Below are 27,283 nucleotides of genomic sequence, written 5' to 3'. Positions count from 1 at the left end.
GACCCGCCGGCCGTTCCGGGTCCCGTCCGTGAGCGGAATTCACAGCTGTGGCTCGGATGCGGGAACGTTTGTCAACGGTTTTTCCTTTCGGATGCGACAAAATAGAAACCAACGGTCATCGGTTCCGTAACCATGAGTTATTCCACCGTTGCGAAGTGGAAATTTATCGTCTGTGGATTAATTTTTGCGGCCACCTTCAACGCCCGATCGGCGGCGGCAACTAGAATATTCGGTGAGTTGGTGGTGCCCAGCTGTGGTTTCGAGTTTCGGAAATCGACACCGACACTTGCTGGCTATTTTCAAACCGTGCAGGACGGTTGCTACTCATCCACGCTTCATCGCCGTAACCGTAACCACAAACTTATCCGGCTCCGTCTTCGAGTCCGACCTACTTTGGTAGTGCAAACTATTGTGATCGTCTTTAAATGTGCAAAGAATTAAAGCGAACGAACGGAGCACTCAACTCAGTCCATCACTACTAAGGGCAAACAGTATCCCGACGCCAAAGAGCACCGTCGGGAAGAAAAGTTGGAGACAGGCGAGAGTGAACGTTCGAGACTGATTTGTAGACTGATCCCGGTGCCGGAGCACTTCAATGTCGGCCCGTTGGCCTCGCTGCAAGCACGCGTCGTAGCTTTATTGGATTTTTATTAAACGTTCACTTAAACTTTGAAGGATCGTTCTAACGTTATTATGCGTTATCGTCTTGAAAGGGATAAGCAAAATCTGCTCCAGGCTGTGATATCTACTATTACGCTGCCAACAAGGACCTCTTTGCTCCGCCCCACTTTGCTCCCGTCCCACCGTAGCCGTTCAAACCAGGTCGAGACAGGCCAGGAGTGTAACAAAGTGTTATGGATAACAAGATTCCTGCAGCCACGTTTCCCATCGTTCTTCCGGTCGACAGAGCATGAGTCAGGTGGCCTTATGAAAGTCTCGAAAGGCCCCTTGTGCGGGTTCCTCCGGTTTTATGAGTTTTATCGATCGCTAATTATCGATCTACGCTCCCACAGATCGCCAAAGGATACATCGGGTGTAGAGCAAGGACGATTTGGAAGTAAAATGAGACGTGTATATTCAACTAGCAAACGACAATCGGGTCGTACCATTTGAATTCTTTGACTTCACGTGCCTTGAGCTGTTTTCACAGCCACTCCCTTGCTGCCGGGGATTGCTTGGGTCGATGGTTTTTGATCTGACGGTTCTGTCGGAATAAATTGGATCAACATTCGAGCGATTTGCATAGCACGAACGAAAAGAACGATAAGCCAAACCAAAACAAATCTTGTCGGAAAGATTGAAGTTATAGATAGTGTGATTTTTTTCGTACTGTGACAATGATTGTCATGCAGCACCGAGAGAGTGCATACGGGCAATAAAGCGAACTTGAAGTAACTTATAACAACATCAAGATTATAACAGAGTGAAGTTACTCAACGTATACAGTAGATTTATTGTTCAATTTTCAATCCATTATTACTGCGTAGATCTAAACTAGGTAATCTGATTCAACAAAACTAATCGACTGTACGGTTTTATTGTAATAAACTCTGGTATTCCATGACATAATTTTCAATTTCATTTTATCTGGTTTTCTATTTTTCATTTTATACAAGTTTATCAGTACGCACCAATTGAATTTAACAAGCCATGCCGAACAGTAACAGCACAAGTAATGCCGAACAGTTGTTTTTATAAATAAGGAAAAATGATCTTCTAAGAAGATGAATAAGTTATTTTCAAACAATCGCCGGCAATACATATGGACTAAATCGTATAGATTCTTGCATTTATTCGTTGTTTTGTATGGCCAATCAGTCTGCGCGTTGTAACAACATGTTGCTAATATCTATATTTTAAAAACTGTTGGAATATTGGCTGAAGTATAGGTATGTTAAACAAACAAAATCGAATGGCTCACAGTCACACAACAAGCAGAACTGATCCGCATGGCAACATAGACCCTACGCTGCACTAACGGCGGGAAGGAAAGAATCGAAACGATGTTTGAAAAGATGAAACACATCATCAAATTTGAAACGACCAGAGTGCGAAGAAGTCGGCCCACCGTCGGCCCAGTGCAGCGTCGAAGGGAGAAACGATACATCCTTGTCAATATTAGCAATTTAAATACACATTTCCCAACCCAGCGGGAAACCGTCCGGCAACTGACGAACAACTTCGAAGCGCCTTGCGTAGGCAGCGAAGCGCTACGGCGATACGCAACCAGACACGCAGTGGGTATCGAGGCACTTGCACACTAAAAAACCCTTCGACAAACCCTTCAACCAGAAACCCTATTTGTCGTTCCTCGCAGTCACTCCTTCTCCGCACCGTTACTTCGCTTCGCGTGAAAGGGTGGCCAGAAGTTTATTCCGGTCATTTTAACCGGTTAAAGCCTGCCTTGGGTCGGCACCGAAGGCGCAACGGCGCGGTAGTGCTTCGACAATTTATTCGACGATACATTACAAATGATTGATTTCGGCGAGGACGCCGTGACCGTGTTTTGCGTTCGCTTTTTTGCGCAATCGAAGCGGAAAAAACATTTCATCCTCCTTTCTTACGCTCGCTGCCCGGCAAACTTCGGCAAACAAATCACAACTAAATTAGAATGAATGAAAGAACCGGGTGAAGTATTTGGTTGAATTATGGCGCAAAGCATGACGAGCAGCGAAAAACGCGACCGTCGTTTAACTGGCACCAACTGAAATGACATTAACCAAAACGGCCTTTTCGATAGCTGTAATGACGTTGGTATTCCAAAAGCAGTCAAATAAAATCGCGCTGTTTTTGAATCTCCATGAACAGCTTCGCTTGGAATCATTTGCAATAATCTCTGAAATGTGACTGTGAATGGTTAGTTTGATAAACCATTTGATGCTTTGAGCATATTAATAGCATAGTATGTTCACTTTCATGCAATAGCTTTTCTTGCATTTTATTTTTCAATTATGCTTACACGCCAGCGTTTGATAAGGTGAAAGGTGTTTGATAAGTTAATAAAGATAGAGTTTTTAATCAACTTAACTAGCCCTACATATTTTGGCTGCCCTTGGCTGTGTGAACGGCCTATCCCTATCATTGAATCTAATTTCAATTAATTTAATGTTAAAAATAAACGCAAATTATCGTTAATTAACCTTAACATTTAGATTAACATTTGTGTTTTGAAAGGTTTTAATACTAGAATTGCTTTTACACGCATACAGTTTGAAAGAAAAGGGTTACCTTTTCGGGCAAATTTGTTTACATAAACGTTAGCACAAAAATTTTGAACAATATAGAGCTTGGACTCGATAAATGTTTGTTGGAACCTTTTCGCAACCCACTGCCATTACCTAAAATTCGGTAATTGTCGGGTTGATGCAAATGACGAATGAAGGCCCATTGTACACAGGCCTTCATTAACACTTTCTTAATCATCCAATTAATGGCGAGAGAGGTTTCGGTAAACAAGATTAGGCCTAAACTGAAACGACCCATCCGCCCAATCCGATTCGGTTATGATTCGCAACGTAAACGGGCGCCATGAAATCGGTTTTCTTGGAGACTAAGTCCTTCCAGTCCGTTTCATGTCCCTCAACTCTATGCCAGCCCAGTCTTTTATCTAACGAACCATCAGTGAACAAGGTTGGTCTCTTGTAAACGAAGAATATTCTATATTCATAATGTGGCACACTGGGCTGAGAGTGGCACACTAAGGCACACGGTCGAACTCTTTCATCAACGTTTCGAACAGAAATTCCGTTCGTACCACGCCATCGGTGGTACGTTGGAGCTAACTTTTGCGACGATCGCCTGACAAAAACAGGCTAACGGCGCACGCTAGAGATGTGTAAGGAGAAAATCTCAGAGAATTTCACCGCACAAGCCTTTGATTAACCACACCGACGACGGCCACGGATGCTGCATTCGACAGGTTCTGTTCTGGAACGTCGAGCTCAGTGACGGGGCACTCCTGGAACGGTGAGCTTCTTGTTCGCAAGAAGTCGTTCTTCTCGTGCACTCGCCATGCTCTCCGACGCGTCTTCGGATGTCTCCAGACTAGTTACTAGGGGTGCTGCATCACAAACCCCAAGCGAAGGCCAGACGAAGCCTTTGGAACGATAGACAAAACTGATAAGTCCGCGCTCTGGAGCCGGCCCGCGAGAAACCGTTGCCGTCGTCGCCGTGAAAGGAGAAAGTTTTTCGTCGAACCGAAATCTCTTCGCATCGCCACAATTGGCTGATCGGAATCGGAATCACATTTGGAAACCCGCGGCCAGGGCGAAGTCCAGGGCGGATGGAAGCGTCAGAAAAAAGAACGAACAACATGCGAAGCACAGATATGCCGCTGGTTGGATGCTTTTGCAACGATGGAAGCGAGAAAAGATAAGTTTCACTTCAAACAAGTTTCTCGGCAACTCAATCAACCGGTTAAATGAAACCTTTCCACTTCAGACACATTCGAGAGGCATCCGATGAAGTCAGATGTGCAAAAAGCTGTTTTCGAGTGACTGAGCATTCGCGTTCCACTCCGCTATATATGGTATTGGCGCGCTGGTGTATTGCTGCTTCTTTCACGTAAACTTTTCGCGTTACCGTTTCGGGCGACACTCGCGGTGACTTGCCGTGCCGTGCTGAGCACAGTTTGCCCGCGGTGGGATGGGTCAGATTTTGAAACAATTATCTGATCCTCTTCCTAATCCTGGCGCAAAGTACAAGCAAACTTCGACTTCTCGTCAGCAGAGGATTTGGTGTGCGCCTTCCCAGCGCGAAACAGTTTTCTAAGTCACCATCACCGACTGGGTCGTAATCTTGCCCATTTGTGGAACATGTTGAAACAACCATAGAAGCTCTTTCTCGAGTTATATGAGTAGTTCGATGCTGATATTAAATAAAGCAATGGCTTACCGAAAGTTTGTAGAAAGTAAGTTGATTGAAGTGAAGATTTGAACATCGGCAGTATGGGCACTGGTTTGGTAAACACGTTCTGTCTGCCTATTCAATATGTTTGATGAAATCATGCGAAAATCAACTGGACATACTAGTAAAATCCGTCTTCGCCTTCAAGCCCAAACCATTGTCTTTTTATAACACTGTAGCATAAATATATTCGACAAAAATGATATTCCCTGGCGAAGATGAGGCCAAATTAGACCAATTTCGAATGCTAACGATCATCCAGGTTTCGAGTTATGTTTCCACTAGCGTCGCAATCAACCGAACAAAAGATTCCGCTCAAACGAGCGGGACTCGATTTATGCTGAAAACTATTTCAATTTATCTCAAAGCTATCAGTCATCAAATGGCTATACGTAAGGCGCTTATCGAAGTAATCGGCCGTTCGGTCTGTTTCTCGGGCCGGTGGATTGTCCGAAAAACAAACTCAAACAAACAAACGCGGACTCACGCCGACGGAGAAACCGTCGACCCAAAACGGCCGCCGAGGAAAACAAAAAAGCAAACGAAAAGCACCCAACAAACTAATAACACCGAACAACGCCCCAGCGAAGGATATGGTCCGAGGAGAGGAGGACGACATGTTTTGTCTCTGTTTCAAAATTCGGTGGGAGGAATATCATGTCGAAGGTCCCGTCATTGTGGAGGCGTTTCCCGGAAAGCGACAGAATGGCAGTGATTGTGTGTGTGTTTTCGTTGATAATAGTTTCTCGGGAGCAGCGCAGGTCAACCGTTCACCAGCGCCCGAACCGCCGAACTTATCCGCAGCGCAGCATGTTGCTGACGAACACATAACTTCGGCCGTACCCTGCAGCGATAAAGCAAATGTCGTATCCCTCTTTTAATCGATTTCAAACGAACATGTCGTTTAACGAAGTAGGCTTTAACACGGCAAGCGGCTTTCGCACCAGTCCACGGTTTATTGGATGTTATTATTGAAATATGGTGTCACACTTTCGAAACGCGATCGATCGACCGTCATACTATGCCGAGGGCCGTGCTTCTTCAACCAATTAAACTGGATCAGCCAAATGTGTTGGTTTTAAATTTACGCATGTTCGGTGTCGCGAAAACATGCGCATAGAAAAAACCAAAGAGAAAAACATATCCCACAGGTCAAGTGCAACACATTGGCCTCCCGTCCCGCCGGTAGCCATTAATCATCGTGCGCTCAAACGCTTTCTGTGGGGGACATCATCATTTTTCACCAGCTACTCCGCGCCACATCGGCCTCACCAGCCCGAACAACCAGGGTGCGTAACATGCGTTGCTTCTCTGTTATCCTGTTCCAGATCTCGAAAATATTCCCATCATCAAGTACGTAGCAGTAGCCGGCAAAAACGTTACGCTGGACTGTCCGGGCGTCAACGAGCGCTCGCTGGCGGAAACATTAGTCTGGCGCACGACCCACACCATTGCCGAGTACATCAACGGCTTGCCATTGGTTAGCAATCAGCGGGTGAGTATGGCTCGTATGGACTGGGTCGGTTGCTTTCAACAGTGAACGTAACTGGGTAATCCGAAATAGCACCAATAAGACGACTGATGTTATCACTCTCGCGCTGGAAATAATATAAGTTTTTAAAGCAACATTTTTTCGGAATTCAAATTATACCGATTATTCATGAAGTTAAAGATAGATATTAAAATTAACGGTGCAACGGTTCAGCAGAATAAATTTCGCCAGATCGCAATTAACGCAATATTGAAAATGTTACTTTAAATTTACGGGAAATTTTGTCTTAATTAAAACGCGTTTGCTACACACTAAAAGTATACACCATACAGTATACAAGTAGCTACACCAACTAAACTATATGCTCTCTCGCATACTATCCATTGATGTATGATGTAATTTTGTTTTGATATGAAGCTGTTGAGGCTATCGAGCGCAATGGGTTGGACTGGAAAAGTTTGGCTTTAAGCCAGTATCTCACTAATTGCAATTTTTTAATCATAGAAGGACAAACTGTGCAGTATTTATTAACAAATTCTTAGCGGAAAAAAAAAATTAATCTGTAAATTACCAGGCGTCTCCATTTGCGTCTCCAACACCATGCGTCTCCATTTATAGAAAAAGTTCGTAAAACAAATAAATTTATTCTGAACTGTAACATTTAAACAGTGCTACACATGAAGCATATCTTTAGTCTTTAGCTGAAGCTGATGAAGTCCTCAGTGCCTTCGCAGTTCCGCATTTGGCTCAAGTATTTAGAATTACATCAGACAATTAGTTCGAGGAACGCTACCAGCTAAAACTAATTTTCACACTGCAGCAGCTACCCGTTTATAAGACGTTCTAGATTCTTTGAAGACACGGTGAGTCGTATAAAATTACTGACAGAACCACGTCAGCAACCGGCATCGACTAAAACTAGAAACGGCTTCCGTAAACCGAAAGAAATAATGATGTAACTCATTTGCCAGAGTACAATTTTTCTTCGACACGAGCGTTCGAATCTGCTGACCGAAAGGGTCTCACTTAAGGTTGCCGTATATAATGATGATGTCTGGAGAGTAATTATCATCAGCTTTATCGACACATTCCCATGCAACTTCGCACAGCAAAGGCTGCCATGACTTACCGGGGCCGACCCAATGTTTTTGTCACCAACGTGGGCGCCCTTTCGGGTGAAGAAGGTCCTCCGGACCCCGGACTAATTACTACTCCTTTGTTATTACTCTCACATTTCCAGCTCACACTGTTACCTGATAATTTTAGTCTTCATCTCAGTCCCACCGTTGCCTCCGATACGGCCGAGTATAGCTGCTTGCTAAACGACCGCCACAGTCCGGAAGCCATCGTCGATTTGCTGGTACAAGGTGAGTACTAAAAGCTGTATGAGTTGTGGCCCGGCGGTACCGGCAGACCGACCTGAGTAACGAGTCGTGGAAGGAGGACTGAGCGGTGCAGTAAATTTCCGCAACCGCTACTGCCAAGCTATACGAAGGGCGGCGAAACTCGCCCGCACGATGAAGGAGATTGAGCATTCTTCTGGCCACACTCTGACAAGAAAATGTATCACTTCGACCCGAAGACGACATTTCGCCACTGCTTTCTCTCGTCCCTTTGTTTCCCGTTCACTCAGATGTTCCCGAGCCACCCGGACGTCCGCTGGTCGTAAGCTTTACGTCACGTTCGGTCGATTTATCCTGGGCACACTCGCAGGACCCCCGAAATGCACCGGTTACAAATTTCATCATCGAAACACGGTAAGCACACAGAAACCATTTCGCCGACATTATGTTTAGATTTACACCAGCTTCCGGTCGCTTCCGGTATCTGGTGTTCCCGTGGTTTTTCGATCGCTCGCTTCCAAGACCGGAAGCTCGACTGGAGCTCGTTCGAGGGTTGCTATAATATTTATTTTACAACCTTTCGAATACAACCGATGCCTTCGCCAACAACGAGTTAAGTGTAAGATAAATTGATTCCACCACAGTGTTCTGCGAAGCGAAAGGCGTAGACTTGAACCACGATCAACCCTATCCGGTATTGATTTAAAGGGCAGGAATGTGGGAAATTTATGGTAGGCCATGCAGGCCAAACCGATGTTAGTGCGGCCAAAGCACGACGGTATAGCAACAGGAGCAACTTGCGTTGCAATACGAGAAACAACCATAAACGTTGTGACAAACATAAAAAGCGCATCACCACATAAAACGTTAAACATGATATGGCTATATTCAGCCCGTTGTGGTTTACGCTGTAGTTTACTGTATTCGCTTTATTAAAATTAACATTAATTGTTGCTCGAAGCCACTATCCAAACACCATTGGAAGATAATAAATGGACCACAGTAAACGACCGAAGTTTTAATTTCGTTTTGAACCGAATGGTTTTTGTTCTTCGTTCACTTTGAAATGAGGTTTTTTTTCATCTGTTGCAACAACTTCCTTTGCCTCGATTGTAAACATTGCACCTGCTAACGTTAATGGTTTGAGCAGTACCATGTCATCGTATAGTTACCCTTTTTTGACTAGGTTTTGCATTAAATTTGCATTCGCCTGAAGAAGCCACGATGATTGGAATATTTTCTTGTACCAAACACATTTTGTACAATAAAAACACAATCTAAAGCACACACATACTGAATGTGCTATATTGCAGAACACACTTGTGCGCAATAGCACAGGATGTTAAATAACCATGTCTGATTAGTTAATATTTGCCAATTGCTTTCGTCTTACCTATATTACCACTAAATCCTTAACTTTTACACTTTCGTTTTGCTCCATGCAAAGTCAGCTGGGACGATTAAGTACTTCATCATTGCGGTTAGGCTAATCTAAAGTAATGACACGGTTTGAAGTAATTAAAATCATGATCAGTCTTTGTATGTTTGTCTCGTTCATAACGTTTGAGCATATTGTGAGCCTGATCCACGGATTCTCAGGAAGGGTTCCATCGATTTGCAATATATTGTATGATCTGGTAAACAGTTGCCGGATAAGTATGATTTTCTCTTTGCATTGAACGTATCGCTGTACGGGCGACTTTAAATAAAATAATAAAACGTACATGAAAGTGAAAGTTTTGATTGGCCTTCCTGAGATTTTCCAACCGTTAGCAGCAACAGCAAAGTCAGGCCTTTTATCTTCTTCAGCGAATTAGCAAGATCCGTATCGGCTGTATAATTTTCCCACCGAACACCACGCTGAAAGCAAATACGAGATAAACGCTAAGACGGACTTCCTTTCGGTACCTATCTTTTCGTACCCGTGTGCCTCGAGCCCTCCCCCAGCCGGAGAGTCGCTGAGGCACGCAAAAACCGCCAAACTGCGCCCAAAAGCTTATTTGTTACTTTTTTCACCTGCCTCAAGAAACAAACAGGGTTCGAAAATATGATACCACAGAAACCGGGAGCCGCTTGCCAAGGAGGATTATCAAACGCTTGCCAAGGTGCACGACAGCACCACCGCAACGTCGTGACCGTATCCCTCCTCGTACCAAAACTCATCTGAACGCGGAACCGAAAACCGAATATTCGTTACCCTCACTTGTACTTGTACTGCACGGAAAACCCACCCTGGTCGGTCGCCATGGCGAAGCAGAAGGTACAAACAAGGGGGTAGATTTTTAATCTTTGCATTATGCCTCGGTTTACTACGCAGCGAGTGATAGGCTTTGGGGATCTTTTTTTCTCTTTCAATATTTTTTGACGTATGTTTGCTTTCTCCGCTGGGATTGCCAAATTTCTACATTTTGCGCCACACTAAAGTTCTGCGGTTTTGCTGCGGAGGCAACCTACACGAAAGAACAACAACAAGAGCGAACAGAGCGCCAAAGATTAGGCTCGCGGTGGATGGGAGCGCCAGGACTGCGCGATATGCTTCCAGGAGGCGAAAAAGGAGACGAGGCCAAATTTATGGCTTTCAGCACCATCTTTTCGGTGGTGTTTACACAACACAACGAGTGGCTCTTGAAAACCTGTGTTACGCTCAAGTACTCGACGCGTATTTATCGTGCCAACTTCAAACGCATTGCGAGCAGTGCGATGGTATTGGGACGGCAAGAATTTTATTTGATTTCTGCACTCCTACTGTCCCTGTTCGTGGCCTGAGGCCGATGTGAAAATCATCACACATTCTCATTTCATTTCCCTGCTCATCACGCCGGTTTTCTCGACTCTCTTCCTCTGCAGCATTGGCGAAAATGGTGACTGGGAGCAGGAGCCTCCGATCGACACCAAGAGTAACGTGGCTTCGTATCAGGTGACAGGGCTGCAGCCGTTCACCGTCTACAGCTTCCGAGTCATCGCCGTCAACAAGCTCGGCAGCAGTCAGCCATCAAAAGAATCGTACTATTTTGTAACGCTGCGTGAAGGTACGTGTTTCTTGCGGTGCTTAGAATCCCAATCTCGTTTGCAACATCCATTGGCTTCTCAAACTTAAACTAATCTATGGCAGCAACTCTTACAAAAAACTCACCGTCTTATCATCTTAATTTTCGGCACAAATCTCGATAAATCATCAGATTTTTTTTCTGACGTTGATTGTAAAAACAAATCGAAAACAATCTAGAACTCCACACCCGATAGGTCCACGCTTTGCAGGGTGGACTAAAACGGAAAACTTTGCTTACGTTTCAATAACTCTCCAAGTGTGTCGCCAGACTGATCACAGACAACCATCCAATTAAGCTGTACAAATTCGTTTTCAACGCTTTGCTGGCCTCACGCCACGCGCAATTATGTTGACCTCTCGCGAGTGGTGGACCGACAAGAAGAGCGAGAAAAAATGCTGATTCCGACAATCGTTCCGGCCGTGCCAATGGCGTTAAATTTTGCTTAGAAAACCTCACTTCATCTGCCGTGTAGTAATTGTTGAATAAATTTAAATACATTTCCTACCTGCCTGGAGCCCCTAGAGAGTGTCCATTGGACGACCCTCCTGCTCGAAATGGTCAAGGGCGAGCAGTGTCCGTGTTCGCCTGAGTGCCGTCTAGCGGCCCGTAATGCCTTGCAGCAGGCTTGCGCTGCCGGAAGCGGTAGTTGGGTGAAACTCCCCAAATCATTCCGGTTAAATCGTTGTAATGTCCGGCGGAACGGTGCGCTAGATTGGACGTCATGAAAATCAATTAAAACGAGTGTCGGCATTCGGCTACCTATTACTGATGATCATTTGTAACGGATAAAGTAATGCAACAATTATAGAGGTCATCTAATTGCACAAGCCTTAATTATGAGGAATAAACACAAAAATAAAAATAAAAAAAATACTACTTGAACAAGAAAGACTTCAATACATTACTTTTAAACTGTGCTTTGGCATTTGTGATCTGGATTTTTTTCATGAATAATAGAACAATAGAACAATAGTAGAACAAAGATTGTCAAATTTGAAGTTCAACTTATTCGCTACATTCTCGCTTCATAGGACTCATTCATTCATTCAGCAGAAGAAAAGGTTCCCAGAATAAAATATAACCAAAAAAGCAAGCACACAAACGCGGATGGGCATGTCCAACGAACACCATTGTTTTTGTAACAGCATTTAATTCAATTTCTGTACCAGTTGGACCTAAAGGCACGGGACCCGTGCCTTATTTTGGGTTAATTTTTCATTTCCGCTTGCCACCACGTTGAGAATGACATAGAGCAGGAACGCAGGAGCAGGATACCCTGGATCCGCGGCATCTATCTAATGATCAAACTAACCTAATATCATTAAGTCTCGCAACTGCAACTGGCGTACTCGCCACCCACTCTGCAGCTTGCCACGGTTTTCTTCTGCACTCTGTTTTTATTTATAACTTTCTTTTCGCTCTCAATTTTTCACCAGCTCCGACGGGAAAACCGGTAACAACAATCGCGCACAACACTTCCGCCACCTCTGTATATATCTCGTGGAAGGCTCCTCCGCCGGAATCGATACTCGGCGAGTTTCTCGGCTATCGGATAACGTACCGGCCGCGGGACTACCACACGGACGACGTCAAAGAGATCTACATCCGCGATAGTGCCGTTGAGGTGAGGACGAAATTCGATTTACTCGCCAATACTGGCGCCAGACGGGCGTCCGTTGGCAATGCCAGTGTCCGCTCCTTCATCCGCGTCTATACGCGCGTGAGTGTGTGTGTGTGTGTGTGTATAAGGGCATTCAGAGGGGCAACACCACACGCGAAGGAACCACCATCCGGTTCGTGGTTCGTGGAAACTTTGGGGTTGCGAACGAGCGAATGCTGCACTTTCCACAAGAACTCAACCGGCGCTGTTACCGGCCACTCTCGAGCAGCTGCTGCGGCCGGGTACATTATGGGGTCTTTCGGGCTGAAGTGCAGCCACACATGGCCCTGCGCTCGGGGGAGCTTGTCCTCTATCATACAGTTCAGTAAATTATCCAATTTACAACTGCCCCCTTCAAAGCTGCGTGCCATGCGCGGTCGCTTCTGCAAAGTTTCGTACGTACTGGTGAGCCTCGGCGAGTTTAATGGATTCTAGAAAGTGTGTTGGGTAAAAAATCAATTCCTGTTTAAATTATCACTATTTTGCCTATACTATGTGCGACGCCCTGAGAACACTGACCCAGTTTAGTGGGGGTCCTTGAAGGCTCTCGTGTTACTGGCTCCATCTTTATTTGGCACGCATTCAAAAAATGGGGTTTTCTAAACTGTTTGTGAACCCAAAACTAATTATTGCTTATTCATTGATGCACTTGTTGGCCACATTCAGCTAAATTGCGTTGAACTCTTGCTCCTGTTATGCTAAATGCCGATTGTTCTTCACTAGATGCGTTAAAGCGATGTACACCGATAACCCGACGGCAGGAGCCTAGAATACCCCCGAGAGGATTCTTAAAATTCAATTAACCACCGCTACCGGCTCCAGGCCGTGAGCAGTGACGGCGACTCGTTTACGTTGCATTGTTTGGTTTTGCCGAAGCATATTTTTATGCATTTTCCGCGTGACTTGACACACCGTGGCTGTCAGTCCGATCGCCTTTTCTCGGAAACCATTTCCGCGAGCCAGCATTTGGACCACACTCGGTTCGAGAATGTTGCGCCAGGCCGACGGAACAGCGAGCTCCTTCGATGGGCCGTGACCCCCATTCGGGGCACCGTCTGCCGGAATCTGGCAACGAAGAACTGACACTTGCATTCCATGGCCCGGCCGTTGGTGTGCTTTTGTGCAGAAAATGCATTCATCAGCAAACAATGCATAATAATTATGTTTACACACGTAAATGCACCCGGCATAAATAGTTCTGACTTCGTTCTTTGGCTCCGGCTGCCTTCGGTTTCGATTTGTTCATCGTCACCGAGTCGTCGGCACCGGGTTGTCGCGTAAGCTGTTGGGGCCGTGCTGCAGCGGGGTCCGTCGGTGGTGTATGCAAAGCACATGCGAAAGTGACTCAGGACATCTGACTTCTGGTCCCGCAGTTCCGGACCTAGCATCGGAGCACCGGTAGTCGTGGATGGAGCCACATCACATCCACTGGGACCAGTACGCCCTGTCCGTATGGTTTATGGTTTAATAGCTTCCCTTATGGCGAGTGGAAAATCGTGTTTTTTGAGTTCCGAGCGCCGAGCGGATAATTCGCCTACCAGTAGCTCGCGCCGGCGGCCATGATTACAAGTGGCACTGGCGACGAGAGAACACCGAGAGGAACCATAATTACCACTAATTTAATGGTGAAAATTCTATCCAGTCTATAACTGCGATTTCGTCCATTGCGGTACACCGGCGCCATACCTTGGTGTGCTCTTCCAGCACCGTGGGGAACCGAGGCCCGCCCTCAATTCCCAGCGCATTTTAAGTATCCTTCCGTTCGGCGTACCCCGGCCGGATGCCGAGAGTAACTCTATGCCCAAAAGTTGCGCCGTACTCCACTCAGCGTGCGGTAGGGTTTGTGCATTAATTTTCAACTTATTTCCGTCCGTCCACCGTTTCGCACTTACAGAACCATGAAATTCATAACCTCGAAACGTACACGCAGTATCTGGTCTCGATACAAGTGTTCAACCCGGAAGGATTAGGACCGCCGACCACCGTGCTGGTTATGACAGATGAAGGAGGTAAGTGTGAAACCTTTTTTGTTTTTTACCGGTTGTGTTTGTTTGCGAAGAGACCCGCTGGCTTAGCTAGGCACGGTCCGAGATTATCGAGCCCGCCGGTTTTTTCGCCAGTTCCCGTTGTTGGGCGGAATGAAGACACAACTCAAAACCAACGTTCTCGCAAAACCTTCAAGCACTTCCGGTGCCAACCCAAGCCATCAAATGGAAAGCAAAACATTTTCCACGGGTCACAGAACGCGGCCCCAACAGGAGCGGAGCGACACGGACAGGTGTACATTCGGGATTGGATTAGTTGCTTGGGAAGCGAGTTACACCGAAAACTGGGAATATACATAAAAATTGCTTTAGATCCACACACACACAGAGGTTCACCTCGGCCAGACCGCGTTGCGTTCACGTCCCCGTGGTGTGTCAAACATCGATTTCCTGCGACCGCAGCATGAAGGTGCATATGGTATTAGGATCGTGGCCGGACCAGATAGTTAAAAATTGTGAAGCGAACTTTTCATTCCGATACTACCAAGCCTACCCGTGCGTGCTCCTGTCCGTGTACCTGGTTGCCGTAGCGCATTCCAGCGTAGAAGCCCCGTCCTTGTGCGCCACCAGGGCGAGATTCGATGAAATTTCTATAGTCCCGTTTGATCTCATAACACCCGACGCTGACTTATCGATAGTGGCATGTTTGGCGTTGTCTTTTGGGAGAGGTGAACAAATGCAATATTCTTTCAGCACAAAAAAAACAAGTGTCGCGCTCTGCTTGTAACGTACGAGAAGGTGTCCGCAAACACTTCGTTTTCCAGAAAAAAAAACACACCAACTGGGCTTTGTCAGGTCGTTACGTGACAGCTCGGATGAGTCACTCGTTTGGGGCGCGTAGAGACCCGGACCGGAACAATATTCCCGCGAAAGCCATCATCGTACGGCCGTAGGCTCGCTCCGTTTGGACTCGTTCCACGCGTTCCCGGAATCTAGTTATCAAGATCGCACGGATCCACCGAGCCCACCGCCTTCCGCGCTCGTTGCCATATCTGGTTTTAGACGCGTTTGATTTTATGATGCCGCTTTGCGTGGAACGCTTTTAATATTCCTTTCCCAACGACACCGCCACCCATCATGGCACGGATCGGTCGTTTGCATTCCCGGTGACAACTGACATTTGCTCGCGCCGTAGTTGTTTGTTCTACTTTTTAATTTCACTCCCGGTTTCGTTCGGTGCGTTGCCGTAGCGAAGGATTCTTCATTTCTCCACACTCCAGTGTCGTGGTACACACCCGAGTTGAGCCCCGATAAGCTCGTTCGGGAATCGTCCGGCCAACGTCGTGGGGCCAATGTCCGTCCTTTTTCGATATAGCGGGTTTACATCGCAGCCCACTGATTGTACAGCCCCTTTGGGTAGGACCGGGTGGCGTTTTGCCCCACCATACCGGTTGTCCTTCATTGATCGTGCAGTTGTTGCAGGCGCAATAATCGTTCAACATCCGCGGAGAATAAGGCCAACAGTTTTACCTTCGCAGCGCGATTGTCCACGTCTGACTGCACGTCCACAGAAGGGCACGAACTGCACAACTCGTTGGCAAGTGGGAACGTCAAACAATGGCTCTTCGCTCGGGCGCAAGGGAAACCGGAACGCTAGCAGTACTCTGGAAAATTAAGTCAAGAAAGAGCCGTAAAACATGAAAGTAAAATCTTCCGCGGTATTAATCCAGCGACATGTCACAGTTGCAATTTGCAGCACCGAAAGTTTCCACCAAGTCGGCGTCGTTGAACGACGTCGGCTCGACCGACCCACTCGTGGGACCTTCTTGGAGATGTTGCGCGTTTGCTCGATGTGTATCTTGGAATGCTGCTGTTGCTGCTGCTGTTGCTTGTCCTTGTGCACATGTCTAGAAGGCCCGAAGACAAAGAGACTCGCCCGGACAAAGGGTTCGCTCTCGCTTCAGTGCTCCGGGTTCGGGACGGTGGCTGCGGGGCCCCCGCTTCTTCTGGTGAGGCCCGGCGCCGTTAACTCGCCGTCGGCGGGGGATGTATAAATGGTTCATCATTAGCAAAGTACATCTCCGACGGTAAAAACAAAACTCGAAAGCCCGCTCAGGCGGGCTCCGAAAGGATGGCACAAAATGACAGCAGCGCTGAGTGGTCGGGCACCAGATTGCAAGATGCTTGCTTTTCACCCGTTGACTCCCAATTGCCGACCCGACCCGATCCGACCCTCGGTGATGGTGGTCACGTTGACGCGGTGGCCAATGAAGCGTCGGCGAGCGACGAGCACGAGGACAATGACGGTAATAATAAAAAATACCTTTAAGGTGCAACCGCCCAGCTGGCTCCGGGGATTAAGAAGAACTTCTTTGGCCCCCCTTGCCCTGATCCCCTCTCATAGCTGGTTCACGTTCGCCCGGAACCGGATGTTTTATACTGTCCCCTCTTACGTGCTGCACTCGAGTGGCGGAAAAACCTGACATCCACATAATGAGCTTTGTTTTCCATTTTAACTATGATTGCAACGTTTCCATCTTCTCTCGCTAACGATTGGGTTTTTCCTTTCCATAGCCTAGCTCTTATGCTTCGCCTAGTTCGCCGCTGTTATCGAGCTGCTGCGAGAAGGTTTTGATGACGCAAGCGAACAGGATTATAACAATCTGCCTCTGACGAAAAATGGCTATTACACATTTTTGTACAATTTGCGAAGTGCAGTGCAGCAAAAATCGAACTCCATTTAAAGCTTGGCCGAGTTTGGGTCCATGTTGCACTGATTGATTCATTCTACTGCCAGCTCACTAAATCGGCTGGCACGGCAACGCAAGAACAGGGAACTGCTAGTCACGGGCCGTTACGTGACTGGAAAGAAACTTTAAGGGCACTTATTGCGAAGTAACTCCGATGATTTTGGTGATGCTACACGGCTCGCGTATGGCGGCAGAATCGTATTACGCCGCTTTCGTACGGCAAAACAAAAAAAAATCATTGGCGACCCCGGAAAAATGCCTAGACTGGTTGAAGACCAGCACAGCACTGTCGTTTTATTTAAGGGCATCGATCCAGTTTTCGAACAAAACCGACTGCCTAATAGGATTACCGGGATGGTTCATGGTGCAAAATTGCAGTGGTGTGAAAAGTGGCTTTGGGCCACTTGTCTACGGGAAATAAAATGCCCGGGAGTACTAATTTTCCATCGAAGAAAAACTTTCCTCTTTGCAAGCCGCACTCATACCGCAGGACGCGTCCTGCGGTCCGCCCGCCAGAGGACAAGTTTTTCACGTATTCTGATTACCAAGCTGCCATTTCTTCATTTTTTCTATGTATTCTTTCTGTCTGTCTCTCTGTCTCTTTCTCTCTCTCTCTCTATTTCTTTCTCTTACACTCCCCGTTTGGGTATCTTTTCATGACCCAATCCAATACTGTCCGGAAATCCCAGAGACTGCTTATTCAATTAAAAATAAAATTATCGAATTTTCACATCTCTGCCAAAAGTGAACTTTTACCAGCGCAGGAGGTTTTCATCAAAGCTTTCGTCTAATTATTATAATCCTTTTTTGCTCTTGATTGCTTCTGGCAAACGAAGAGACGAACTTTATGCTGCCGACCGTTGCGGTTCGGAGAGCCAGTTGCTGTACCAACTTTATTGGTCATCTTTTAGCTCATGTTCAAAGACATCCTATAGGTTTTCAATGATCAGGTTTTCACAAGTCAGTCTCAATGTCTACATCTATGCAACCAAATTTGTTTCTACTAAAACCACGAAAGTAATAAAACAAACGACCTTTGAAATGGAACTTACCTGTATAAGCCGTTCGTGTTCGGAAGCAGCAAAGTTATAATACAGGGTTATCCATCCACAGGACGAGCCAAATTTTCCACTTTGCGGCTACGTAAACAAGGGGTACTGATAACCACTAATAGATTGTTGCGCATTATGGTTAAAAAATATTTTATTTAAACTCAATTCCACATGTGTTCTTTCCATTCTTTAATTTTTGGTCTTTTTTAAAAATGGAAAATAAATAATCCTGGGTTGACACACCTGTGAAACACAAACCGATTCAGACGCGATTAGCAAATTGTTCGAATGCGAAACCACATTTTCCCTTTTCAAGTCACAATAAACTTCTCAATACATTTTGTGAAATAAACTTGATGAAATAAAATTGTCAACGATCGTAACGACGCTACGTTTTCAAAACACGCGTCGACGCAGATTTCGCCTAACTCATTCACAACCACTAGGCACTGTCCTGGAATTCTCCGAGAACTTCTCATTCCAATTTTTCCAAGAGAGCACCGGTGTTGCACAAAGCAACGACTCTATCTGATAATTGTTATGACTTTGAAAGAAAACGAAACATCCGTTGGGAGCAAATTAAGCTGCAAGTTTAGAAATTACAAACACTGATTTTGATTAAACCACAGGACTCTGAAAACCGCCGCCACTCTTCCAGGCGTTAGCGTGGAAGCGTGAGTTGCCGTCGATTCGCCAGAGCATACACGTGGGAAAGAGCGAATATCCATCGGCAACGAGGCATGAGCTCCATGAGCTGCTAAACGCTTTTTGGCGACAACGCAAAGTGCGAGCGCGTTTGGGCCTCGAAGGAAAAAGGCTGCCGTTTGCCGAACTGTGCTGCTGGAGCCAGTTTTTGATCGCGAAATCGTTTCCCGCAGTGTCCAGTTACACAGTGAACTGTTGTTTGCTAGCTTGACGATTCGTTGCCTTCCCCACACACGGAGAAAGTATGGTGATTTTTTGCAGCTCAAACTGCGGCTTCTCGGTGTTCCACGCCTGTCACCAAGCACGCTAAACGCTTAACCGCAGAGCGTTGTGGAACAGCAAGCAATTGGTGACGGATTCGTAATTCCGTACGTCGTGGAAAAGGTGCTAGGTTCGGTTCGCAACAATTCGGCAAAAAGTATATTTTCATCAAAGTTACCATGCATGGGTGTGTGCGTTTTTTGTGGACGGATGCACCGTAAGAAAGGCGGCTCAAAGAGTGAGAGCGTGCGATTCAATGTGAGAGGTGAAAATCAATAAAATTAGTTTGCTCGTGCTCCGGTTGTGCAAGTGTGAGTGACTGCTCGCGCTTTCCAGGTCCAGCTGTCAAAAAATTAGCCAATCTCTCACCAACTCACGCATACATCGAAGTATTATTTACAATCCGTGCACTGTTTAGATGCTATCGCGTTGCGACTGGATCTGCTGGAGCCTAAAAAAAGTGCAGTGGGAAGTGCAGTTTCCCCCTACGAAGAGAAAGAAGAGCAAAGCTGAAACGTGATCGGTCGTGCTTCTTGATCGCAGCTTTCTTGTGACATCAAAGATAAATTTCAACCAACGGCTATTGATTTCGCGGAAACCCAAAACACACAGCACACGAGTTCGCCGGCCCCGAAAACCCTTTATCTTGCGAGGATGATTCATTTCGTAGCGCTCTAGCACTGCCAACACTCAATTGAAGGCAATTGAAGCGATGCTTCCGCCGAGAATTGGACTGTCACTTAACTGACCTTTTCCTAGCAATTGACTTTTTTCACTCGGTGTGACGGTTGAAACGTTCGCGGTTTGGTGCGGTGCGCGGGAGCTTGGCTTGGACACGGAAGTGTCGGGAAAAAAATGAAGCGAAAATCGCCCCTTAACTCCCCGCGCAATCGTCTCCTTGCCTTCGGGAGGCATCGAGCTTAGCAGAACAAGACAACGAAAAACTCCCGGATCGGATCAAGCAGCAAAACCCGTTCCGCTTCGTTGCGATTGCCGTGGCCTCTCGTGATGGTGGTGTAAGTGAGAATCGAAAAATAAAGCCAAAAACACGAGAAAAAGCACAAGCTCCACCGGCTGTGTCTCAAGAGGTGAAGATCTCCTCCTCATTCGTAACCCCGTGACCCCGTCTGCGCGAGAGAACAAAGCGAGTATCGAAAAGAACGCGGCAAGAACGTGAAGAGAACAACGAATACGGACAAAAATACTCTCGCATATAAAATGACTTCAGCATCAGCTCCGTGGGCGTTACTATCGGTGCTGGCGCTACTTGCGCTCACCAGATCGGGACGAACGTTACCCACGGAATCACCATCCGCGATTCCTACGACGAGAACCACTCCAGCAGAACCACTGCTGGAAAGTACCCCGGTGCAGACAGCGGACAACGAAGCATCCCCTTCGATCCTACTGCCGTACGACGATGGTCGATCGGATGAGTTCGACCAGGAAGATCTCGAAGAACCGCTTGTTTTGCCACTAAAATCTTCACCGTCGGTCGTGTCTTTCACAACGCCGGTGGTGCGAGTTGTTCCGATCGATGCCGGTGGTGCAAACAACGATGAACCGCTCACCTCGACGCACGATCCCACATTTTCAGCTGGTGATGAAATTGGTAAAGAGACTCTGTATTTTAAATTTCTAGTAAGACCTACTGACCACCATCCTCCACTAGGTTAGGCATTTTTCGAATCACGTGTAAGGGACCAGCAGCACTTTGCAGAATATAGCAATAATAACTTTATTATCAGGGGAAAATATCTCCGTTTTAATGTAACGTGCAGCAGTTTAGTTCGGTTTTAATTTGACTTTTCGGTCGGTTTCGTTCGGCTTCCAATTCACAGAGCCAAGTCCACCTCAGAATCTGACCGTGCTAGAGGTGACGTCTACAACGATCAAGCTAACGTGGCGGGAGCCAGAAAAGGCCAACGGTGCCATCCACGGGTACCGTGTATATTACATCCATCTTAATCAAACCGAGCTTCACATGCCGATACTGAAACTGAACGAAATGCAAAATTCCGTTTACCATTACACACTGTCCAACTTGAGTGAGTAGAATTCACCCCCGCCTCGCCGATCATGAGTAGCGTAACTGACGCACGGGTGCACGCACGGTTTTTCCCTGCCTTCCTCAGAACCCTTCACCGAGTATCGCATTCTGGTGACGGCCTTTACCAAAAAACACGACGGCAAACCGTCGGAAGTGACGCAGCGGACTGATGTGAGTGGTCCTAGTGCTCCGAAGGTGGTCAATCTTACGTGCCACTCACACAATGCACTGTACTACGGTTGGCGTATTCCGCAAACCTACTACAACACGATCGATCTGTACATCATCAGCTACCGGAACATTGCCTACCACGATTTTCGTGAGATCCGCATCACCGTCAATGCGTCCATCATGGAAACGTCGGTATGTTTTGGTTAAACTAATGAAACTAACTGCAAGGAACTATCTCCATGATCAATTCTTCCCATTTTGCGCATCGGTTTATCGTATCATCCAATCAGTTGATCATTCCAAATCTCACCACCAACTCGGTGTACGAGGTAAAGGTGCGAGCTGCATCGTATAGCGTTATCAACCCGAAGCAAATCATTCTCGGGTCGTACTCGGAACCGCGGAAGGTAGGAAGGAAGAATCACCCTCTACCGTTTTCTGTGTTCCAAAATCAATTGCCTCCATATCTTCTCTTCAATCAGATTTCACTTCAACTTAACTGCGAAAAGGCTCCACTGACGTCACTGAGGCAAGCGTACGATGACTACAATCTGGCCGTGTTGGCTGGCATCGTGTTCAGCTGCTTCGTGCTGCTGCTCATCGTGTTGGCGCTAATACTATGGAAGTAAGTTCATACACTATCGTTAATTAAATAATGTATTTAGCACACTAGCTGCACTCATGTTACGGTGAATTTGTCGTTCTCTTCGTGCCACATTAAGTAACACCATTTCGTGCACGGCGCCACAAGCGGCCATCAGTAAGTGAGGCAGTGTGCTGGTTGTCGTTTGCGTGACAGTTTTCCGCTACAGAAAAAGTAATCTTAGGCACGTGCCGCATCGAGAAATCGGGCGTGAGCTCGGATAACGCTAGGCAAATTGTACGGCGTACTTCCGCACAAACAGTTTGGTACCGAAATGTTTCGTATCAACCCGTATTTGATCGGTTAAGTTCTCCTCCAATCAAGCCAAGTGATGCACGTTTTGCGTATCGTTCAGCGGCTATATTATTAATCAAAAAGGGCGTTTTGAATAGCCATTTTTAGTAGCTCATTTTTGAGTGCTCTAGAAGGCGTGCGCGCATTTTATGATTCCCTTACGCCAGCCTTAAGTACTCCTGCCATAAGTGTATCCAATTTCACCGCTTCAAAGCCCCTTCAAAGTGGTAATCGTATTGCGTAAACAGTGGACAATATCGCGTAAACAGTCTGCACGAAATGTTGACAGTTTTTCAACAATATGTTTGACCTTATTGCTGAATGTTTACTACATTTGTTGCGTTTACATTTCTTTTTTACACGTGAGATTTTGGACTTCGATAGTAAAATTTAGTTCTGTATTTTTGTCTCTCAACAAAACACATGTTTAGAGACTCAAAGTACGGTCGAAAAACGTACTTGCAGAAGCACGCACAGACACAATGTTGAGATGCCGCCAGACGATCGTGATCGATTGGAGAAGCATTGAGAGCAAATCACAGAAAACGAAGTTACGGCGCGTGATTTCTCGAAGCCCGGGTGCTTAGCTAGCCACGCGAACTGCAAAGAGCGAATCATTTAGCTTCGCCGTTGCTCTCGCTTCGAATTCCTCTTGCGCGAGCGAATGCGATACGGCGATACTGATCCCCACCATCGCGCGCCATCGCATGGTTAGTGACAAGGACGATGTGGAACGAACATCGTGCGCGCCGTGAGTGGGGCCATTGGGCGTTAGTGCGTTAGAGAATCTATGCGCTTCAGATGCTGCGTATAATCAAATCGCCACAAGTGCCCTTTAGGACAGTCTACTTTTGCCCGTCTTCTATTTAGTTCGCACGAATGGAATTTTCCAGTTAGTGATGTGTTGTTTAGTGGTTTTCTGTTTGCACCCAAGCAACGAATTGCCGATGAAAGGTTGTCGTTCACGGACACAGCTCGTTTAAGAAGGGAACGCGCGTATTGCGTTGGACGCGATCAATTAATCGATCCTTGTTTTATGCGCACTCAGTTTTACCGCGTACCGCTTCTGCTTCACGCACGGTTGGTTCTTTATGTTTCGTGAAAACACGTCGTGTACTCGTTGTCATCGTTCGTGGCCATCAAAACGTGGCTACCGATTCGTTCATTGTGCGTCGTTTGGAACTGGCTTGCAGTGTAGTGAAATGCAATGACGCCGTGGTGTGGATGGATGAGGTGAGTGTTGAAAGAAAATGGATGCAGTTCTCATGCACCATTTTAGTATGCTTGGTGGTTATCAATCAATGGCCTTACGGAGGCAAACATACATCCAATCGTCCTCTCCGCGAGCCGTGTACCACAGTGGAATTCCCCCGGGTGTGCGCGTTTCAGAATAAGAACTCGTTTAATTGCTCGTTCACTTTCATTAGCAACACCTGCTCACGCGTAAACCACTGGCCTCTATCGGTGACATATCGACGGGGGACTCCCACTAGAGTGTTAATTGATTTAACGGAAGCCGACGATTCTGATACGGGGGCTTAGATACGTCCACGCCACTTCTTCGACGTCAATCATTCAAATTACATTACCCCCCTTGCTATTCCACGCCGTGGCGTGCCGTGTCTACGCCGCGAGTGATTCATCAGAGATTAGATGCGATTATTAGATGAGATTATGCGAAAATTAGCGAAAACGAAGTTTGAAACGTGTGCTCCGTGGTTTTTGCTTCGTTCTGGTGTATTTTTCTTTTGCGTTTAACTATGTTGGTCATGATTGTTGTTAGAAGTCGGGCAGCGGAAGCGGAAAATGAAAACATATTCTTCTCTCCTACATGCGAGACGACACAAGATATCGTTTTACGTTCTCTTATCTTACCACCCGCTGTCGGATCATTTGTGTTTTCGTTGCGTGCCCCAGCGTCACATCACTTCAGTCCTTCAGGTTACGTGGCGTGATATGATATCGTAGCAACTGATATATTTCATGTCCATTCGCATAAATCATTCCTGCCCTGAACTATGTACGGTTCCTTAATTGATCGATTGCCAGCAAGCCAAAAGTTACCGGCCACCGTGAAATCGATAACGAAAGATCGTATTCGCTACTAGTTTCCTTACACTGGTACTTCAAAACTATTACACTATCCACATCTTTTATGTTGAAAAAGAAAAACTATTTATTGGCGCGTTTTTCAATAACCACGGAACGAGTTTTCGGCGTTTAATATAACAGTTTTAATTCAAATCCTTTCACGTTGATTGCTTTGCAGAAAGTGCTTCCATGCGGCGTACTACTATCTTGATGATCCGCAACCCTGCCAAGGTTCGCAGGCTGGCCTGATAGACTGGGAAGGACCCAGTGATGTTGGAGGGGAAGTGCGGTGTCCGGTGCTAGTGAGTGACTTTGCGAAGCATGTCGCACAGCTACACGCCGACGGTGACATCGGTTTTAGCAAGGAGTACGAAGCTATCCAGGGCGAAGCGCTTAACGACGAGTATCCTTCGGAAAACTCGCAGCACCCGGAGAACAAGGGCAAAAACCGTTATCTGAACGTCATTGCTTGTAAGTTGCGCGAGATGCGAGATTGTGCCCGATGGCAATTAGATGATGTAATTTCGTGTCTCTCTGGAATGTTTTCTAGATGACCACAGTCGAGTACACCTGCGCCAAGTACCGGGCCAGAAGAAGCATCTGGATTACATTAACGCCAACTTCATCGATGGCTATCAGAGGCCGCGAGCCTTTATCGGCACCCAGGGGCCGCTGCCCGGAACGTTCGACTGTTTCTGGCGCATGATCTGGGAGCAACGGGTGGCCGTGATTGTGATGATCACGAACCTGGTCGAGCGGGGTCGCCGTAAGTGTGACATGTACTGGCCGAAAGATGGCACCGAAACGTACGGCATCGTGCAAGTGCGCCTGGTGAAGGAGGACGTGATGGCCACGTACACGGTGCGAACGCTGCAAATCAAGCATCTGAAGATGAAGAAGAAGAAACAGTCGCAACAGGAGAAAACCGTTTACCAGTATCACTACACCAATTGGCCTGATCACGGTACGCCCGATCATCCACTGCCGGTGATTAATTTCGTGAAAAAGTCTACCACCGCCAATCCGCCCGATGCGGGACCGATCGTGGTGCACTGTTCGGCAGGTGTAGGGCGTACCGGAACCTTTATCGTGTTGGATGCGATGCTGAAACAGATCGAAGCGAAGGGAACACTGAACGTGTTTGGTTTCCTTCGGTACATTCGCGCCCAGCGTAACTATCTCGTGCAGACCGAGGAGCAGTACATATTCATACACGATGCACTGGTCGAGGCCATCGATAGTGGAGAGACGAACATCAAAACAGACGCTATCGGTGGACTGGTGAACCACCTTGACTACATTGACGAGCAGTACAAGGTAAGCTTCACGCGTGAAACGTGAAAACGTCCTTGAATCTCTTTTTATTTAGCTATTGGCCACATAACATTTTTTTTAAACCCTTGATTTTCGTAGCTTATCGTCAGTTACCAACCGAAAGAGATCAATCTCACGTCCTCAATGAAGCCGGTCAACGCCGTCAAGAACCGAAGTTCGCTGGTGCCGCTCGAAGGCAGCCGGGTCCATCTAACTCCAAAACCAGGCGTCGAGGGTAGTGATTACATTAACGCCACCTGGTTGCATGGTTTCCGGCGACTGCGTGACTTTATCGTGACCCAGCATCCGCTGATCGAAACATTCAAAGACTTCTGGCAGATGGTATGGGACCACAACGCTCAGACGGTCGTATTGCTCTCCTCGGTGGACAACATGGTAAGCTTTCGGAAGGCTGTAACTTTTATGTGTCATTAATTTGTTGTCTGTCTGCCTTTTACTCTCGTACTTAGTCATTCCTACAGTTTTGGCCCAACGAATCCGAGCCGATTGAAAGTGATTACTATCGGATCCGGCTTGTGTCGGAAACTTCCGAGGGTGATTACATTGTCCGTAGTTTCGTTATACAATCTATACAGGACGACTACGAGCTCAGTGTGAAAATGTACGAAAACCCCGCATGGCCCGACATGAACAACACACGCGGTATATTCGACTTTGTACTGCGTGTTCACGAGCGCTGTAATGAATATCGCAACGGACCGATCGTGGTCGTTGACAGGTGGGTAGCATAATTCAAAGAGCCTATGAAAGTGGCAGATTTAGTTTGTGTTGTAACGATTTTTTTTTAATTACTGCGTTGCAGATATGGTGGGTTCCAGGCGTCCCAGTTCTGTTGCGCCAGTTCGCTCGCGATGCAGCTCGAGTATGATCGAACCGCCAACATCTACACGTACGCGAAACTGTACCACAATCGTCGGCCCGGTATCTGGACGTCGTATGACGACATTCGACAGATTTACCGAATACTTTCGTACATGCCGCCAGATCTTGGATTGCTGCGGTGCACCGAGCTGCGTACCGAGTTCGACGATGCGGCAATGATGACCGCCACACCCGATCTGTACAGTAAGATATGTAGCAACGGTAGCATCAACAACCAGCTAGGTGGTGGTGGTACGCCAGAAGGCGTAGGCAATGGCACAACGACGCTGGTGAATGCGCAATCGTCGGGCGGCAATACACCGAATGCTGTCGGTCCAACGGTTGGTGGTGCAGGTGCTGGTAGTGTGGTCCTAGGTGGAGGCGGGGTGGCCGCAACAGCCACCACTCTTCAGAATGGTGGTACCGTCATCGTCAAGATGAACGGTGAGGACAACGATGAGCTGTCAGTCGTGGTGGCCGCTGGCAATCATCATCTGAACCTCGATCACAATCAGTCGTAAATATTGCGTGAACGTGAAAATGTGCATTTAATTTGCCACTGACCCGTTTTCCGCTTGCCACTGGGCTACCATTTGTAATCGTGGCGCGTAGTGGCGTAGCTTAACGGAACGTGT

At 46.8% G+C, this 27,283-nt stretch overlaps 1 protein-coding gene across 1 annotated transcript; it reads left to right on the top strand.

The window, feature by feature from the left end:
- The first annotated feature begins 132 nt into the window (after positions 1 to 132).
- LOC128269700 (tyrosine-protein phosphatase 99A) lies at positions 133 to 27,283 on the top strand. Its single transcript, XM_053007089.1, has 16 exons — positions 133 to 232; positions 6,234 to 6,400; positions 7,638 to 7,764; positions 8,031 to 8,154; positions 10,588 to 10,769; positions 12,227 to 12,414; positions 14,345 to 14,459; positions 21,045 to 21,251; positions 21,339 to 21,616; positions 21,715 to 21,831; positions 21,907 to 22,049; positions 24,631 to 24,923; positions 25,003 to 25,769; positions 25,866 to 26,162; positions 26,237 to 26,505; positions 26,590 to 27,283. Exons 1-16 carry the CDS (start codon positions 133 to 135, stop codon positions 27,167 to 27,169), a joined length of 3,954 nt encoding a protein of 1,317 aa, XP_052863049.1. The 3' UTR covers positions 27,170 to 27,283.

The sequence above is a fragment of the Anopheles cruzii genome, chromosome 3 (genome assembly GCF_943734635.1).
Source record: "Anopheles cruzii chromosome 3, idAnoCruzAS_RS32_06, whole genome shotgun sequence".
Taxonomy (NCBI): domain Eukaryota; kingdom Metazoa; phylum Arthropoda; class Insecta; order Diptera; family Culicidae; genus Anopheles; species Anopheles cruzii.
The sequence above is the reverse complement of the archived record's forward strand: the minus strand, read 5'-3'. Positions and strand labels throughout refer to the sequence as shown.

Coding starts and splice junctions, on each gene's coding strand:
- LOC128269700 (XM_053007089.1), top strand. CDS start 133: ATGAGTTATTCCACCGTTGCGAAGTGGAAATTTATCGTCTGTGGATTA. Junction 7,765..8,030: donor CGTCGATTTGCTGGTACAAG/GTGAGTACTAAA, acceptor CCGTTCACTCAG/ATGTTCCCGAGCCACCCGGA. Junction 14,460..21,044: donor GGTTATGACAGATGAAGGAG/GTAAGTGTGAAA, acceptor TCCAATTCACAG/AGCCAAGTCCACCTCAGAAT.